Source organism: Trichomonas vaginalis, chromosome IV, assembly GCF_026262505.1.
Source record: "Trichomonas vaginalis G3 chromosome IV, whole genome shotgun sequence".
Classification (NCBI taxonomy): domain Eukaryota; phylum Parabasalia; order Trichomonadida; family Trichomonadidae; genus Trichomonas; species Trichomonas vaginalis.
Genome location: NC_067206.1, coordinates 22,113,576 through 22,132,730, shown reverse-complemented (window position 1 = coordinate 22,132,730; position 19,155 = coordinate 22,113,576). Strand labels below are relative to the sequence as shown.

Genomic DNA, 19,155 nt, shown 5'->3' with positions numbered 1-19,155 from the left:
CCACAGCAAGCAATGTCGGGTTCTATTTCTTTGATGTTTATATCGTCTGCCTCTGTCAAAAGTTTCAATAGTTTCTTTCAAAATTTCATGAGGTGCAATGACATATGAGTTCACTTTTACAGGGTTTGTGCTCAACCAAGTTTAACATTAGACCTAAAGCTTGACAAATCTTCTCCTGAGTTTTTAAGTTTGTCTTTAAGTTGTTGGTAGTCGTTTCGAATATCTGCAACAGAACTTAAGTCTCTGCTAACTTCAGGGTATGTTGGTTGTTCTTTTACAGGAACTATTGTTATATACCATCTTCGTCTTCGTATGGTTTCCCCACTTCAACATCTCTGTCTTTGACATTGACAACAACACTTTGACTGTTTGTTTGAGTTGGTGAATTTAACTTCACGTCTGCCATCGCCATTAAACCTTTTGAAACACTACGCTTCCTATTTTTCGGAAATGACATTTTACTTAGAATAAAAAGATGGACGTATTTGAGTATCTCTTCGAATTGAAGCAGAACAAAGTTTACACACACAAACAGTACAAGTTCATTGACAGAATAGTTCTTTATACAAACAATGGAAAATGTTATAGAATAGCAGTCTTTGCTGAACCAAAATATTTTCATAAAGCAAAGAAAGTTGGTATAACCGAAATGGTGAAAGTTCTTGACGTTGACAAAAATATAACAACAAAACTCACCGATATTTCTAAAGGTAAGTTTTTAATACAATACTATGTCAAAACTGGCGTACTGTCAATATTTGACGGAGAGAAGTCAGTTCAAGAACAACTTACTGACCTGCTGCCAAAATCTGCTCGATGGAAGCTGTCGTTATACCAATCTGAGGAGCACCAGCAGGTTTCATCGAACGAATCTTCAAAAGAGCATCTTCCGTGAAAAGTGCTATTGGTTTTGTAAACTTCTTTGCTTTCAATTCATCTGACCGTCTCTGTCACCAGTATATTGTATTTGAACTGTACCAACAGTTGAAATACCACCCATAAAGTCTTCTGAGTCAGCAAATGGAATGCCAAGCCAAAAGTTTGAACGGTCTCCATTTGTATATTGAGTTTTTTGACCTCCTGTATGAGTCCATACTTTCACATATGGCATAATAGAACTTTGCATTTCAGGGTTAATGGTTGTTGTGAAGTTGTTGTTAAAGTTCATAGCATCTAATGTCAAGTTGTATGACCTCATATCCTCAACTGTAGAATATTCTTCTCTTGGATAATATTTGCCATCTATGTTTATATGATATTTAATACCGGGTTGTAGAAACAAGAATAGTCATTTATAGTTCGTCTGAACAGTACAAACATAGTATCTGCATGTTTCATTGCAGTTGTTAAAGCAATATCTGTTCTTGCACCTGGGTCAGCACTTTGGTTTCCAACTTCACCTGCAAAGTCTTTGACAGATATTTGGTGTATAGGGAACATAAGTGGAACTGCAATATATTTGGCAGCTAAAGCATTTGAAATATCTGGGTCCAACATATAGACTGCAAGTCTGCTTTCTATTCTCTTGCATTCAAACTTTTCGCATGTGAACTTAACTGGGTCCCAAGCAGTTCCAGCAGCATTGAAGTAGTAGTTTACTTCAGTGTTGAAGTTTGAGAAACCAAAGTCTAAGTCAACTTTGTCTTTGCAAAAGTCACAGAACTTGGCTCCACCAGTTCCAGCTACAGTAAGAGTGAATGGGTCTTGTGTTGGTGCAATGACTAAGTTATTTTTGCTTGGAGTAAGTTCGATAGAAATTTTTCCTGCCCAGTTTGGCAAGTATCTTAAAAACCTGAAGATGAGGAAAGATGACAAAGGAACTCTAAGTTTCAATTTTACTTTGGTTACTGCTGCTGCAGTTTGTCCAGAAAGGTTAACATAAACTCCTGGAACGTTAGGGTCAAGTCTTCTTATTTTCTCAATGGTGGCATACTGGTCTGTTTGTTCTCTAGCTTGTGGTTGTACTGAGTTTCTCAAAGCGAACCATTCATAGTTTGCCCATGTTACTGTTTGAACTAAGTCAGAGTTAGAATATATCTTATATCCCATGAAAACTTCTGGAGCATATTGGTATCCGACATAGAAAATTCCATTGCAACCTTTCTTGTCAGACAACTTGGCAGAAGGTTTTATTTCAATGTCTTGTTCCACGTATAAGAATGAGTTTCAATAGAAATTATATGAAACCTGTCGCAAGCAATATCTACTGTTGTTGAAGAACCTTCTCCAAACTCACCTACGTTTCCATAAGAAACAGCAGTTGTATATTCGTAAGTTCCAGGAACTATTTCTGACCTTCTAATGGCATGTCGCATTCGTTATACCATTCGGAAACATTTCCATTCATAGCATCCAAAACTGTTGGCGTTATATTCTGAGCGGCGTACATTTCATATGGGTAAAAATATAGAATAGTTGGATTTATATGTCATAATAGAACCCACGTGGACCAAGCTTTACTTTCTTCCTGACTGAGTTTTTAACTCTTCTTTTTCCTTCATTGCCACTACTTTCACTAGATGAAGTTACTTCTTCACTACTTTCACTTTGTTCTACTCTTCTTCTTTGGTGTCGCTTTGGTAACTTGCCCTCTGCTTCAAGTTGTTGCATCTTTGCCTCATGTTCATCTAGTATGTTGCAAATTTTCCATGCCCTTTTTGCCTTTTGGCTCTGGTCGCCCATCTCAGGTAACCTATATCCTAGAAAGAGTTTGTCATAGTTTGTATTTGAGTCGTCGCTTATTGTTGCATGACTCTGTCCTGAGTTTCCGGTTCAAGCTCTTCAAACAGTGCCTGTCCATATGGAATATGCTCGTTTCCAAATATATGTTTTTGTAGCCATTCTGGTTTTCTTTCCATGTTACCAACTATATCTTTTGTGAATGGGAAAGCTTTTACCCAATCTTTCAGTCTTGCGTCATTTATTTCTGTAGTTGGTTTTATTTTGTCAAGGAACATGTTTTTCAATACTAACATTTCATTTGGTACTGTCGATTTGAGTTTTCTTAAATATTCATCCCTTCTCGGTTCATTGTCTGCAAAGTAAGTTTTATGACATTTTGTAAACTTTCGTTTGCAAGGTCATGTACAATAGGTTCTCTCCTTCTCTCTCCCTAACTTTCTTTCTAAACTCTTCACCAAATATACCATCTCTATGGTTCTGTGTAGTTCTTTGAGATAAATGTTCTAGAACGTCAGGTGTTATATTTCCATCAGCCATGTTCATTTCATACTGGTCCAAAATATCTGCATGTTTCATATCTTTCAATGGCATTAAAGCCGCGCTTAAAATACCAGCTATATCTCGTTCACCATTGACTTCCATTGCGTCTACAACTTCTTGGAATTGTGGTTGTAAGTTTATGAACCACCTATCCGGGTTAGCTTTATGACCCCATCTCATTGTAGTTCCATAGTCTGCAGAAACAAAAGTAGGTTTGTTTCCATCTTGGTTAGGTTCTGAATGAACTTTAAACAATGTTTCATTTCTATATGTTTTCTTGAAATTTAACCTTTTATTTTCACCGAGTTCATCCGAAGATTGAACGTTAAATGCTCGTAAGTAAAAAGGGTTGTTGTATTTGTGTACATTTTCTTTCAGTACTTCCATTCTATGCTGAATATTTTCATCTGGTGTTGGAGTCTTTTGTATGTCGGCAAACATTTTTCGATATTCTTCTACTATGTCAGCCGAATTTTTTTTAGACTCTTGGAAATATTCCATATTCTCCGCATACTCTTGTTGAGGGTCAAGATTTTTCGGCTGTTCCAAATCTTCATCTAGTTCTGTGAAGTTAGTTTCCAAAGGAGTGACTTGTTCGTTTCCTTCAGGCTCTTCTAGCTGTTGTTGCTGAACTATTTCTTCCATGTCTGGTTGTATCTGAACTAGTTCTTCCTGTGGAGTTTCTTGTACCTCATCTGCTGGCATTTCATATATTCCGAGACCGTTTTCAACAATTTCCCTATCTAAGTCATCCGGACTCATAAACCTTTCTTCTTTCGTTCCGTCTCTATTTTTTACGCGTTTCATGACGGGAGTTGAATTGTCATTTAGCTCTGACATCAAATATCTCGGAGTAAATTCGTTCATGTCATTTGGATGATATGCTATTAAATCATATCCCTTAGCGAGCTTGTATTTTCCAGGTTTGAATTTATATCCGTTTTGGTGCTGAGCCATAAAGCTAAATAGGTCCGGGTCAGTATTTCCATCCTTGAACTTTCTAATAGCTTCTTTATATCTGTCACTAAAGTCAATACTATCTGGGTAACCATAGTCTTCCTTAAGCCTTTTTAAGAATTCTTGGTTTCCTTGTTCTCTACTTCTTTTATGTCCTTGCTCTGTTTGTGGTTGTTGTGCTGGTTGTGGAGGTTGCTGTGCTGGTTGTGGTTGTTGTTGTTGTGCAGGGTTTTGAACTGTTGGTTGTTGTGTTGGTTGTTGTGTTGGTTTTGGTGCATGCCTGTGTCTGTGTCCATGTGACGATGTAAATGTTTTAGGTAGTCCTGGTGCAGGTGCTTCTCTTGGAGGGTTTGGTGGTATATAAATTCCAACAGCTGGTATATAAGTTCCACCAGCTGGCACATATGTTCCATCTGCAGCGTAATGTCCTACCTGACTTTTCGTTCTTAAGAAAGCATTTACTAGGTCTGTTTTGGTCTGTTGTAACTCTTTTTCTTGACTTTTCACAACAGTTGCTCTAACGGCGTCATAGGCACTTTGAACTGCCTGTCTCGTTGCTGCATCTGTTATTTTCGTCATATTTTGTGCTACTTCTTTTAACTCTTTGTCGAAACCTTCAGACTTCAGTTTCTTTCCAGATGAGAAGTCGTTCACTAGTTTCACCTTACTATGAAGAGCTTCGAAGGCGTTCTTAAAGTCAGCATTTGTTAAAGCTTCATTTGAACTGTCTTCATCCGCTTGTATTTTTGTCCTTATTGACCCTATGAGTTGGGCTGCTTTAGCGTTGGCTTGGGCATCTAACCAGTCATTGTTGGCTTTTATATATTCTGCGCTTTTCATTGCCTTTTGCATAGCCGCGTCGTTATTTTTACTTTCTTGTGCTAAGTTTTCATACTGTACGGTTTGGTTTTGCAACTGTAAAAGTTTTTCTGCCTTTACATTTGCTTCAACTTCTTTTTTATACTCATCGCTATCCATATATGTCTTCAGGGCTTTTTGTTTTATCTCTTCATCTTTCAGTATTTTATATTGAGTAGTATGGTTTTTCAAATTTATGACATCTTGTTCCATTTTTGCTACTTCTGCTGCCTTTTCTGACACTTTTTTCGCATATTCCTCTGTACTTAGTTCTTTCAGTTGTTCTTCTTTCTTCTTTTTCTCTACGTTTAACTCATTGAGTTTCTTTGTGTGTCTGTCATATTCTAGTTTCTTTTCGTTTTCACTTATTTGCTTCTGTATGTCTATGTTTGACTTTTTGACATCTGTTATTTGATTTTTGAGTGAACTCAAATTCATTTGACTTTGAGGGTTATAGGCTGTTCCGTCTGCAGCTCCACCATAGCCTGCCATTTTCGCTAAAAGTGCCGCTCTTAAACCTCCACTCTGTGCACCAACAACTCGGTTTAAAAGCATAGGATTGCTTGACATTTGTTGCAACATAGTGGGGTCATTCAGCATTTGTTGTTGCAACTGTTGTTGTGGTGTCAGTCTTACTATTGGATGTTTCAATGCTCTCTTCCTCTTACGTATATTCTTACGTAGCTTACGTGGCATTTTAAGTGAAGTTAAAAAGCGGTTTTATACTAAACATCTTCGGGGCTAGAGGGCGCAACGCGCCTGGAAGCCCCAATGCCTTTTTTTTTATTCTAAGGATAATATCATATTTAAAATAAGAATATACTAGTTTAGGTGGTATAATTTTTTTCGATAAATTTGAGAGCATACACGTTTAGGGCATCAAAAGTGTCAATTCGCTCAGCGAAAGCCGAGCTAGCTTCGTTCTCGAAAGAATAGGGAAGGAGTGAAAGAGAGTGATACAGATGTTGACACATTCATATCATTTCAACAAATTTTGATCAAATTGAAATTCAATGAAATTCAATTCACTTCATATCCTTCAGTCAGTACATTGACATCCTTCTACATCACAATGATAACTCGGGAATCAATAGTTCTACAACTAACTCAGAAAAAACAAGATTTTTCCTTCCAGCTTACAGCTTTTAAAAAGTTTCGACGATAAAAATCACTCTACTCTTGTTTATCGATATGTTGTGATAGTAGGTAAACGTATTCTTATCGATATTAATAAAAATATTTTTACGAAAATCTGAACCAATTACAGAGTTATTCATAAAGTTTATGATAACTGTAATTACTTCATCTTTGTTTTATATTTGAATAAACAATTTAATTTAATTTGCATAATTTTTTTTAGTTGAAAGACAGGAAACTTAGTTGAGTTTGTATTATTTTTATCGTTCAATTCATTGTATCAGTGAGTGATCCAGATATTTAAGATATTTACAAAAAATTTATTAATTTGATTAACAAATTTTAATCAAAATAGCAAAAATCTATTTGATAGCTGTAAGCAAACAATAATTTTTATTTCAAGCAAAATCAATTATTTTCATCTAAACGTATAAAATTATCAATTTTATGAGAATAAATTTAAAATCTCATGAAATATAAAGGAGAGTAATATTTTTCAATTTTCTTTTTTTCTTTGTCTCAAATATTTTCTGTTGGGAATTTTCTTGTTATCAAAAAAAATTTTAATATTTGTTTATTTCATTACATACAATAAAATTTTAAAAACTCTATTTGTTCACAAGAAAATTTTTTTCCTTCATATGAAGAAACATTTTGTTCTCCATTTGATGCTGAGTCTAAATCTCGATTTTTGATTTTTCTTCTTTCCAAATTTCTTTTTTCCAAATTAGAAGTTTAATTCAAATTTTCAATAGTTTATATATTTTCTCAAACCGTCTTAGATTTTCTTACTTTTTGGGGATTTTCTCTCAAAATATACAAAAATAGTAATATCAATACATGTGTCTAATATACTTTAAAACCATCGTGACAAAATTCAAAAACGAAGAGTTCTTCTCTCCAAATTTTTTTCAAAATCAAAAAATGAGATATAAAAGTACGTTTGGAAAATTCATTTTTAGCATTTTAGGAATTTTCTCACTTTTCTTCCAAATTGACATCCTTAATTTCACACATCTAATTTAATTATAGAAATGAAGTTTACTATTTTTTCATTCTTCACATCTTATTTTTTTCAAATTATTCATTTTTTAAAAAATGGAAATTCGACTTCTATGCATTTGCCAAAGAATTTATAACTATATGAAATGCATTTTATATCATATATTTAGAATCTTATTGCATTTCCAAATTCTTTATAATTAGAATCACTATTCCATTCATAGTAACTCAATAATTTAATCCTTTAACGACACCAGCAACTTATTACATTTGGCTCATACTATTATTCAAAAATATAAAATTAGGCAAAGGATTGAAGTTTAAGTCAGGAGTTAAATGACTTATTTAACTTTATGGAAATTTGAATTATTAATTGATGATTAAGTGTCTGATCTTAAAATCCAATATAAAAGCGTTGTTTCAGATTTCCAGATAATTTGGTATTGAAGGCCAATTCTATGTTGATATTGACTTTAACCAAGTGCGCTGGGTGCCACATCGAAAGCTATAATACTGGTTTTGTTGATTTGTTCGTTATCACATTCTCCTGAAACTATAACATGATTTTATATTGGTTACAGTATACGATATTATCAAATTAGTCATGATTTTGTCCATTGATGCTATTTGTTGCAATCGTTTATGTGATCAGTAAAGTTAATTTCGACTTTCTCTAAAATTCCCAAAGAATGAACTCACAATTTAACACTACTTAGCCAATTTGTTCCTTATTTATGACATTAGTTAATATGTGATCACGAAAAAAATCAAATTGAAAATTGAACAAAAGCTTTCATAGAATAATTCATGAAATTTTTGATCTTATTAAATTTCATGTTATTCTCATATTGGATTGATCACTGTTTCTGATAAGAAGGCATTCCTTATTTGAACAAGCGAATTTTTCATCAAAACTCATTTAAAAAAAAAAAAAAAAAGGTATTGGGGGTTCCAGGGCTGCGCCCCTCTACCCCCTGAAGATGTTTAGTATAACATGCAGTTTATATAAAATGAGGTTTTTTGGGTGCTGGGGGCTTCCAGGCACTTCGTGCCTTCTAGCCCCTAAAATTTTTTGAAAGTCGTTGCTGTTGACTTTTTGGTAGAGGACTCAAAATAGTAGAACTATGTCCGGATAAGTAAGGGTCTATCGTCGCTTCTCAAAGTTACGGGCGTTCAAAGAAATATACTTTGAGAGACTCTTTAGAAACTTTAGACGTTTTACATAACCATCCATGCTTTTACTTTACATCCGATAAAAGTGGTTTGGAAACCGTTATGAGATGGTTAGAGGACAAAGTCTTTACGATGAAGAAGTCTTGACAAAGTCTTTACGATGAAGAACTTGACAAAGTCTTTACGATGAAGAACTTGACAAAGTCTTTACGATGAAGAACTTGACAAAGTCTTTACGATGAAGAACTTGACAAAGTCTTTACGATGAAGAACTTGACAAAACATAGACAAGAAAGTTCATGAGAAATTAGATGAAGTCTTAACAAAACATAGACAAGAAAGTTCATGAGAAATTAGATGAAGAACTTAACAAAACATAGACAAGAAAGTTCATGAGAAATTAGATGAAGAACTTGACAAAGTCTTTACGATGAAATCTTAACAAAACATAGACAAGAAAGTTCATGAGAAATTAGATGAAATCTTAACAAAACATTTACGAAGAAGTCTTAACAAGATAGAATATGAGAGAGGTCCTATAAACCGGAGAAAGTGTCATATAAACATCTGTCAAAAGCCGCTTTTTAACTTCACTTAAAATGCCACGTAAGATACGTAAGAATATACGTAAGAGGAAGAGAGCATTGAAACATCCAATAGTAAGACTGACACCACAACAACAGTTGCAACAACAAATGCTGAATGACCCCACTATGTTGCAACAAATGTCAAGCAATCCTATGCTTTTAAACCGAGTTGTTGGTGCACAGAGTGGAGGTTTAAGAGCGGCACTTTTAGCGAAAATGGCAGGCTATGGTGGAGCTGCAGACGGAACAGCATATAACCCTCAAAGTCAAATGAATTTGAGTTCACTCAAAAATCAAATAGCAGATGTCAAAAAGTCAAACATAGACATACAGAAGCAAATATGTGAAAACGACAAGAAACTAGAATACGACAGACACACAAAGAAACTCAATGAGTTAAACGTAGAGAAAAAGAAGAAAGAAGAACAACTGAAAGAACTAAGTACAGAGGAATATGCGAAAAAAGTGTCAGAAAAGGCAGCAGAAGTAGCAAAAATGGAACAAGATGTCATAAATTTGAAAAACCATACTACTCGATATAAAGTACTGAAAGATGAAGAGATAAAACAAAAAGCCCTGAAGACATATGTGGATAGCGATGAGTATAAAAAGGAAGTTGAAGCAAATGTAAAGGCAGAAAAACTTTTACAGTTGCAGAACCAAACCGTACAGTATGAAAACTTAGCACAAGAAAGTAAAAATAACGACGCAGCCATACAAAAGGTAATGAAAAGCGTAAAAAATAGAGACGGAACGAAAGAAGAAAGGTTTATGAATGCGAATGACTTAGATAGGGAACTTGTTAAAAACGGTCTCGGAACATATGAAATGCCATCAGATGAGGTACAAGAAACTCCACAGGAAGAAGTTCAGATACAACCAGACATGGAAGAAATAGTTCAGCAACAACAACTTGAAGCAGAGGGCAAGTTACCAAAAGCGACACCAAAGAAGAAGAAAAGAGTAGAACAAAGTGAAATTAGATGAAGAAGAACTTGACAAAACAAGCATTTTGTGAAGAATATACCACCCGCCGGAATTCCGGCGGTTGCTTTTTATACAAAACATTGACGATGAAGTCTCAACAAAACATTGACGATGAAGTCTCAACAAAACATTGACGATGAAGTCTCAACAAAACATTGACGATGAAGTCTCAACAAAACATTTACGAAGAAGTCTCAACAAAACATTTACGAAGAAGTCTCAACAAAACATTTACGAAGAAGTCTCAACAAAACATTTACGAAGAAGTCTCAACAAAACATTGACGAAGAAGTCTCAACAAAACATTTACGAAGAAGTCTCAACAAAACATTGACGAAGAAGTCTCAACAAAACATTGACGAAGAAGTCTCAACAAAACATCGACGAAGAAGTCTCAACAAAACATTGACAAGAAAGTTCATGAGAAATTAGATGAAGAAGTCTCAACAAAACATTTACGAAGAAGTCTCAACAAAACATTTACGAAGAAGTCTCAACAAAACATTTACGAAGAAGTCTCAACAAAACATTGACAAGAAAGTTCATGAGAAATTAGATGAAGAAGTTTTGACAAAACATAGACAAGAAAGTTCATGAGAAATTAGATGAAGAAGTCTTGACAAAACATTTACGATGAAGAAGTCTTGACAAAACAAGCATTTTGTGAAGAATATACCACCCGCCGGAATTCCGGCGGGTGCTTTTTATACAAAACATTGACGATGAAGTCTCAACAAAACATTTACGAAGAAGTCTCAACAAAACATTGACGATGAAGTCTCAACAAAACATTTACGAAGAAGTCTCAACAAAACATTGACGATGAAGTCTCAACAAAACATTTACGAAGAAGTCTCAACAAAACATTGACAAGAAAGTTCATGAGAAATTAGATGAAGAAGTCTCAACAAAACATTGACGAAGAAGTCTCAACAAAACATTTACGATGAAAGTCTTGACAAAACATTGACAAGAAAGTTCATGACAAAGTCTTTACAAAACATAGACAAGAAAGTTCATGACAAAGTCTTTACAAAACATTGACAAGAAAGTTCATGACAAAGTCTCAACAAAACATTGACGAAGAAGTCTCAACAAAACATTGACGAAGAAGTCTTGACAACTATTCTATATTTTTACCCATATGAAATGTACGCCGCTCAGAATATAACGCCAACAGTTTTGGATGCCATGAATGGAAATGTTTCCGAATGGTATAACGAATGCGACAATGCCATTAGAAGGTCAGAAATAGTTCCTGGAACTTACGAATATACAACTGCTGTTTCTTATGGAAACGTAGGTGAGTTTGGAGAAGGTTCTTCAACAACAGTAGATATTGCTTGCGACAGGTTTCATATAATTTCTATTGACAACTCATTCTTATACGTGGAACAAGACATTGAAATAAAACCTTCTGCCAAGTTGTCTGACAAGAAAGGTTGCAATGGAATTTTCTATGTCGGATACCAATATGCTCCAGAAGTTTTCATGGGATATAAGATATATTCTAACTCTGACTTAGTTCAAACAGTAACATGGGCAAACTATGAATGGTTCGCTTTGAGAAACTCAGTACAACCACAAGCTAGAGAACAAACAGACCAGTATGCCACCATTGAGAAAATAAGAAGACTTGACCCTAACGTTCCAGGAGTTTATGTTAACCTTTCTGGACAAACTGCAGCAGCAGTAACCAAAGTAAAATTGAAACTTAGAGTTCCTTTGTCATCTTTCCTCATCTTCAGGTTTTTAAGATACTTGCCAAACTGGGCAGGAAAAATTTCTATCGAACTTACTCCAAGCAAAAATAACTTAGTCATTGCACCAACACAAGACCCATTCACTCTTACTGTAGCTGGAACTGGTGGAGCCAAGTTCTGTGACTTTTGCAAAGACAAAGTTGACTTAGACTTTGGTTTCTCAAACTTCAACACTGAAGTAAACTACTACTTCAATGCTGCTGGAACTGCTTGGGACCCAGTTAAGTTCACATGCGAAAAGTTTGAATGCAAGAGAATAGAAAGCAGACTTGCAGTCTATATGTTGGACCCAGATATTTCAAATGCTTTAGCTGCCAAATATATTGCAGTTCCACTTATGTTCCCTATACACCAAATATCTGTCAAAGACTTTGCAGGTGAAGTTGGAAACCAAAGTGCTGACCCAGGTGCAAGAACAGATATTGCTTTAACAACTGCAATGAAACATGCAGATACTATGTTTGTACTGTTCAGACGAACTATAAATGACTATTCTTGTTTCTACAACCCCGGTATTAAATATCATATAAACATAGATGGCAAATATTATCCAAGAGAAGAATATTCTACAGTTGAGGATATGAGGTCATACAACTTGACATTAGATGCTATGAACTTTAACAACAACTTCACAACAACCATTAACCCTGAAATGCAAAGTTCTATTATGCCATATGTGAAAGTATGGACTCATACAGGAGGTCAAAAAACTCAATATACAAATGGAGACCGTTCAAACTTTTGGCTTGGCATTCCATTTGCTGACTCAGAAGACTTTATGGGTGGTATTTCAACTGTTGGTACAGTTCAAATACAATATACTGGTGACAGAGACGGTCCAGATGAATTGAAAGCAAAGAAGTTTACAAAACCAATAGCACTTTTCACGGAAGATGCTCTTTTGAAAATTCGTTCGATGAAACCTGCTGGGGCTCCTCAGATTGGTATAACGACAGCTTCCATCGAGCAGATTTTGGCAGCAGGTCAGTAAGTTGTTCTTGAACTGACTTCTCTCCGTCAAATATTGACAGTACGCCAGTTTTGACATAGTATTGTATTATAAACTTACCTTTAGAAATATCGGTCAGTTTTGTTGTTATATTTTTGTCTGCTTCAAGAACTTTCACCATCTCGGTTATACCAACTTTCTTTGCTTTATGAAAATATTTTGGTTCAGCAAAGACTGCTATTCTATAACATTTTCCATTGTTTGTGTAAAGAACTATTCTATCAGTGTATTTGTATTGTTTGTGTGTGTAAACTTTGTTTTGCTTCAATTCGAAGAGATACTCAAATACGTCCATCTTTTTATTCTAAGTAAAATGTCATTTCCGAAAAATAGAAGCGTAAGTGTTTCAAAAGGTTTAATGGCGATGGCAGATGTGAAGTTAAATTCACCAACTCAAACAAACAGTCAAAGTGTTGTTGTCAATGTCAAAGACAGAGATGTTGAAGTGGGGAAACCATACGAAGACGAAGATGGTATAACAATAGTTCCTGTAAAAGAACAACCAACATACCCTGAAGTTAGCAGAGACTTAAGTTCTGTTGCAGATATTCGAAACGACTACCAACAACTTAAAGACAAACTTAAAACTCAGGAGAAGATTTGTCAGCTTTAGGTAATGTTAAACTTGGTCGAACACAACCCTGTAAAAGTGAACTCATATGTCATTGCACCTCATGAAATTTTGAAAGAACTATTGAAACTTTTGACAGAGGCAGACGATATAAACATCAAAGAAATAGAACCCGACATTGCTTGCTGTGGTGTTTCATATAATGTCATTGACAAGATATACGTTATGAAAGGAGGTGAAACGTTGAACTTAAAATATAGTTTCCCAGACGTCATAAAAATATTTGACGACCACAACATTTCATTAAAATTTACTTGCTAAGTAAAAATGTCAAAACTTCTTGAAAGATGTTTGAAGAAAAACAATATAGACTTTATTTCATGTAAAGGACTTTACACACTTTTGAACGATATGAAAGACCCTGTTTTGTTTGTTCGTGTAGACAAAGGAAAGTTCTATGTCTTTACAAAATATTTGAACTTCTTAGACAGAGAACTTCAAGAAACGCCATGTGAAAGTTTAGATGAAGTTCTTCTCCACTTTCAGAAAAACTTTTAAATATATGTAAATGGCAGAAGACATAGTGGTTTATACTATTACGACTAAAAACCCTGAGTCATATAATTCTATAACAACAAACTTACAAAGTCCTCAAGGACGATATTGTAAACTGACCTTAAACACGATGACGACTAAAGCCTGTTTTGCTCTTTTGACACCAGAAGACTTTGTTGTTGTGAATGGTAAAAAATACTCCTTTGAAGATACTTACTCAGATATACCACCAACAGGTTTTGTTGACTTATTTAATACTTTAAGGACGGATGTAACATGTGCTGCAACTAGAGCAGGTTTCATTATGTTTGGATGTCCGACTGAGTTTAGTATAAACGATATGAGCTATAATACAAAACTTATATCTGGTTTTTACTACCAACAGTTTCCTATAACAGGAAAAGGTGTCATACAAGGAATGTCTGTTCCATTGACTTTAAGTACACCTATTTTATATATTGTTTCAAACTTAGGTTCAAAGTGCTATTCGAATGTCGACAGAAACTACTATGACCAAAAGATACTCATGCGTATAAACAACACTTTCTCTGCTGGTTTGCCTATTGTTCATTCGAATGCAGAGTTTTCAGCTTTAGTAAACTCAAACACTTTAGCAAACATAAACTTAACCTTAGTTGACGCAAACTTTGTTCCTGTAAAACTTTTATGTCCTATGTATTTGTCAATGACGGCAGAAAGTTTCGAATTGGAAGATGCAACTGGTGAAAGTATTGTACTACAAGAACAACTTCAACAACAAATAGCTCAAGAACAACAAATGCAACAAATGGAACAAATGCAACAACAAGTCAAGAACAACAAATAAAAAAAAATATTTTTTTTTATTTTTATAAAAAAATGTACAGAATAGACGTTTCAGATTTTTATGACTTCCAAGCGTTCAGAAATATGTGTCCATTTCGAGACTATAACAAAGCAGTCGAGAATTTGAAACGTTTAGTCATTTATGTCGACTCTGCCCCAGAATGTTATGTCATGAAAGAATGGGATGTAGTCTTTAACAAACCAAAGCGACAATAGTTTCAGAACAAGAATGTAAACAGAAACTTAAGAAAATAAAAGTCGTACAAGTTGGTATGAAGATGTTAGATGCTTGGGATATCTTATTGTCAAAGTTAGAAGATTTTTCAGTTCGTGGTATAAAGTTCTATACACCTCTCCAAACTTCTATTCTATCTTCACTGGATATAAATACGAACAAGTAGAATGGAAAGAAAATGTTATAGAAGCTTGGTTAGACCATGTCAAAGAAATTATATGCAATGGAAACGAAAGAGTCTATGAGTATATCTTATGTTGGTTTGCAAACATCTTACAACATCCAAGTGCTAAAAATGAAACTGCTCTCATCATAATTGGAAAACAAGGAACAGGTAAGAACACTTTCTTTACAGATATCTTATGCAAACTGTTAGAGGGCTATTCGAACCCGAATATGACAAACTTAGAAAACATCTGCGGTAAATTTAACTCTTCAATAGAGAATATGAAACTTATAGTATGTAACGAACTTCAAAGTATAGATACAACAAAAGTTTTGAACTCAGATGCTTTGAAGAGTCTTATAACAGACAAAGTTGGAGTTGTTGAAAGAAAGTATAGAGACCAAAGAGTTTGTGAAAATGTTGCAAATTTCATCATGGTTTCAAACAACGCCGTTCCGATGAAGTTAGAAAGTTCTGACAGAAGATATGTAGTTGTCAGAACGTCAGAAGCTCATATGCAAGATACAGAATATTTTGACGACTTAGCAGAAACTTTAACACCTAACTTTTACAACCACTTGTTCTCATATTTCATGACATTAGATATTTCAAAGTTCAATCCAAGACAAATTCCACATACCGAAGAGAGACAAACATTGTTAGAAGCAAACAAGAGTGTATATGAACTGTTCATAGATGAAACTGACTTTGAGTGTTTAGATGAAAGGTCATTGTACGATTCGTATAAACAGTATTGTCAAGAGTATGGTTATATGACAGCGTCTAAACGAACATTCTTGGCAAATGTCAAAAGTCTTTTAGACGTACAGAATGGTGTATATACAAAGAAAAATTTTTCTGAGTAAATTTTAAAAAAAATATTTTTTTATCCGATAGAAAAGATGACGAAATTCATCTCAGTAACAAGTACATGTCAGGACTTAAAGAAGAACTAGACCCATTCACATATTTGAATGTTTACTTCTACCATTTTGAAAAGTCTACATTTGACAAAGTTTGGAACATCGAACCAGTTAAGTTTGCTATTGTGACTAAAAATGGTGCGAAATTTGAAGACTTAGACATAGAAGGTTTGTTAACAGTCAAAGAAAGTTTTGACAGAAGGTTTTCAAACCTTAAAGAAGGCAAAGCATACAAACTTGTTATACCTTATGAACCAAAGAAAGCAGACGACTATGAATATTATGAGTCTAAGATAGTTGAAGTTCAAGGTAAATTGGGTAAAAAGATTTTAGAGTCTAAGCCAGTGTTTGCTCCTAAAGAGGAAGAGAACATTGACATTGACCCAGAAATGTTCTAAAAATAAAATTTTATTTTTACATGTCAAATTTCTTTTCTGGCTCTGGTTCTTTCTTCTCTTCTTCTACTTTCTTTTCTTTCTTTTCTCTCTTCTTCTTCTCTGGTGGAGTTATGTCAAACTTCTCAGAACCATATTTTTGTAAAAGTGCTTTGTCATTTAATAGCTCTTCTATTCTGTTTTCTATTTCATTTTCAAGAACAGCGCATGTGTCTTCTTTGCATTCTAAGAAGTTTTGTTGGACTTCATCTCTCCAAGAGGCGTCATCTCTGTCAACAAGTCTGTCATTGACAAATTTTAAGACTTCTCTGCTTAAGGTTTTATGGTTCTTGTCATATTCCCAGAAACAGAACTTTAGAACAAATTCACCTTTCTTGTTTACACTATGTAAGATTTTATGGTCGACAGATGTTTTGCTGTCGAAAAGCTTGTCTCGAATATAGATAGCGAAATCGCTAGACATTTCCTAAAAGATAAAAATTTTAATTTTTCTAAAAATATGTTAGAAAAAAAGTTTGCTGACATTGACAAAAAATTTGAGAATGTTTTAAATAAGAACAAGAGGAAGTTGGAAAATGCTCAGATAAAACCCATACATGACAAGTTCTATTTGCTCAGAATGGTATAACAGGTCTAATTGCACCACCTGGGTCGGGTAAGACTTTCACTTATCTTAAAATGGCTGCACAACAACAAGAACTAGATGAGAAGAACCCATTCTATGAGTTAGTAGTCATTTGTAGTACTTCTGGTCAATTTGACCAAACCGTAATTCGTTCAAAGATATTATAAAAAGTCTAAGTTAGTATGTATAAAAGACTCTGAGTTGTTAGATTGGATAAAGAAGTACCAAAGAAGAGTTTTGAAGTACAATGCTATAAATGAGTATGTCAATTCGAAGTTTAAAGACCCAAATGAGGAAATGCAGAGAATATTAGAGAAGAAACACTTCAGAAACAAACAGAAAGAGATAGAATACATTTCGAAGAAATTGCAATCTTACGATTGGAAGACTTACCCTCACAGATGTCTTCTTATCTTAGATGACTTTGCTTCTCATCCTTTGTTAAAGAACAGAGAACAAGACATGTGTCGAATTCTTAAGAAGCTCAGACACTTTAACATTTCAGTTGTCATTTGTGTACAGACAGCAAGAGTTTAAGTAAGGATGTAAAGAGAATACTTACTGACATTGTACTTTTCCCCGGATTGTCCGAAGACGATTTCATGGAACTTATGAAAGAGTCCATGGCAGGTAAGTTTGACAGACATGAACTATGGGAGAAGTACAAAGTCATACAAGACCCTCATACTTCTTTCAGAATTCACATCTACGCAAACAAAGTTCAAATTGTAAAAAGTCAAGCGTAAAAATGTAAGTGTTTGAGTCTTAGTCTGTTGTGGTGCTGGGGCTGTCGGTTCTTCTGGCTTTGGAATGGACTCGGTTGGTGGTACGTCGGACATTCGTTTGTGTCCTGTCGGAAGGAAGGACTTTTCCTGTCGGAAGAAAAATTTTCCTGTCGGAAAGAAAAACTTTTCCTGTCGGAAAGAAAAATTTTCCTGTCGGAAAGAAAAATTTTTCCTGAAGGTCGGCCAAAAAGTTCTCAATTTTCGAAAATTTGAATGGTTTACGGACGGACAACTGGAAAAATTTTTCCTGTCGGAAAGAAAAATTTTTCCTGTCGGAAGGAAAATTTTCCTGTCGGAAAGGAAAAACTTTTCCTGTCGGAAAGAAAAACTTTTCCTGTCGGAAAGAAAAACTTTTCCTGTCGGAAGGAAGGACTCGGAATGCCAGAAGGAAGGACTCGGAATGTTGGAAGGAAGGACTCGGAATGCCAGAAGGACTCGGACAAGACAATTTACCTTATAGAGCTACCTGAGCCATCTTTGGTGTCAAGCTTGAAAAATAAATGGTTCATTTACTCTTCCTCTTTGAAGTTATCGAAAATACTCTGTTATCTTTTCCTTCAGTAGCGGCAAATCTTCTTTGAATGTAAGTATTGTACAACCTTTCATATCATAGTGTGTTTGAGGTAACGTATCTTGAACTATCTGTTTAACATCTTCATTTGGTGTCATTGAAATCGGTAAGTTTTCGCGATAGAACCAATTTCTGTCAGATTTGTAAATCTTAGCTAAGTCGTAAAAGCTTTTGTTGTTTCTTCTGACTAAATGCAACATAACCATATCTCTGTCTTCTTCATTTTCCATCTCTTCAGTGTAAATCATATACTTATAGTTCTTTTCCTTTCCTTTTGGTACCGAACGTGGTATTCTTTTCTGTATGCTTTTGTCTTTGGATTCAATGACTTCATCTTTTGCTTGAAGTTTCTTTTCCATCTCTTCACGTTCTTGTCTATGAAGTTCGTCAAGAAGTTTACAAACATACCATGAATAGCGAGCTGAAGCCCACATTGCAACAGCATTTACAAGAAGTCTATGTACATAATATCCTCTTAAACCAGGAGCCAAATTTTTACGATTTTCATGTGTTTTATGCAAGGCCGAGAATTCTCGGTCTAGAGAAATTTCACTCAAAAGTTCTTGTGTGCTTTGGTTTTTGAACCAGTCGTCTGCGTGTTTAGTATCTGGAGCAAAACATGCTGTCAAAATACTTTGCATTTGGTACATGTCATCTTTGACCGAACGAATGAGACGTAACTGTTTGTTAAACTGAACCCACTCGTATTCTTCACTTATGGCTTCATGAACGATAGCAGTTGTTGTGTTCTCTGTTGTTGTCATATCTGTTCTTACATACAAAATAAAAAATAAAAAAAAATAAAATTA

General features: G+C 34.7%; 7 protein-coding genes and 3 pseudogenes across 10 annotated transcripts, besides 2 other annotated features; 5 read left to right on the top strand and 5 right to left on the bottom strand.

Annotated features, from left to right (window-relative positions):
* Positions 1-3,459: part of a mobile genetic element that runs on past the window's edge.
* TVAGG3_0145670 lies at positions 789-2,389 on the bottom strand (annotated as a pseudogene). Its single transcript has one exon. A coding segment is annotated over exon 1 (1,601 nt).
* Positions 3,460-4,292: 833 nt separating the features above from the next.
* Positions 4,293-4,475, bottom strand: TVAGG3_0145650 (uncharacterized protein; the record flags this gene model as incomplete). Its single annotated transcript, XM_051224458.1, has 1 exon — positions 4,293-4,475. One exon carries the CDS (start codon positions 4,473-4,475, stop codon positions 4,293-4,295), a length of 183 nt encoding a protein of 60 aa, XP_051109444.1.
* A 429-nt stretch (positions 4,476-4,904) lies between these two features.
* On the bottom strand, positions 4,905-5,733 carry TVAGG3_0145640 (protein of unknown function, DUF4106 family; the record flags this gene model as incomplete). Its single annotated transcript, XM_051224457.1, has 1 exon — positions 4,905-5,733. A coding segment is annotated over one exon (829 nt), but the record flags the coding sequence as incomplete, so codon positions are not given.
* A 3,764-nt stretch (positions 5,734-9,497) lies between these two features.
* Positions 9,498-9,923, top strand: TVAGG3_0145630 (kinase-related family; the record flags this gene model as incomplete). Its single annotated transcript, XM_051224456.1, has 1 exon — positions 9,498-9,923. A coding segment is annotated over one exon (426 nt), but the record flags the coding sequence as incomplete, so codon positions are not given.
* A 1,203-nt stretch (positions 9,924-11,126) lies between these two features.
* Positions 11,127-19,155: part of a mobile genetic element that runs on past the window's edge.
* TVAGG3_0145620 (protein of unknown function, DUF4106 family) lies at positions 11,871-12,677 on the top strand (the record flags this gene model as incomplete). The annotated part of the gene is made up of 1 exon (XM_051224455.1): positions 11,871-12,677. A coding segment is annotated over one exon (807 nt), but the record flags the coding sequence as incomplete, so codon positions are not given.
* Positions 14,240-14,647, top strand: TVAGG3_0145610 (uncharacterized protein; the record flags this gene model as incomplete). The annotated part of the gene is made up of 1 exon (XM_051224454.1): positions 14,240-14,647. One exon carries the CDS (start codon positions 14,240-14,242, stop codon positions 14,645-14,647), a length of 408 nt encoding a protein of 135 aa, XP_051109440.1.
* Positions 15,482-15,913, top strand: TVAGG3_0145600 (Poxvirus D5 protein-like family; the record flags this gene model as incomplete). Its single annotated transcript, XM_051224453.1, has 1 exon — positions 15,482-15,913. The coding sequence occupies one exon, from the start codon at positions 15,482-15,484 to the stop codon at positions 15,911-15,913; it is 432 nt and encodes a 143-aa protein (XP_051109439.1).
* On the top strand, positions 15,979-16,368 carry TVAGG3_0145590 (uncharacterized protein; the record flags this gene model as incomplete). Its single annotated transcript, XM_051224452.1, has 1 exon — positions 15,979-16,368. One exon carries the CDS (start codon positions 15,979-15,981, stop codon positions 16,366-16,368), a length of 390 nt encoding a protein of 129 aa, XP_051109438.1.
* On the bottom strand, positions 16,385-17,829 carry TVAGG3_0145580 (annotated as a pseudogene). The gene has a single exon. A coding segment is annotated over exon 1 (1,445 nt).
* On the bottom strand, positions 17,994-19,110 carry TVAGG3_0145570 (annotated as a pseudogene). Its single transcript has one exon. A coding segment is annotated over exon 1 (1,117 nt).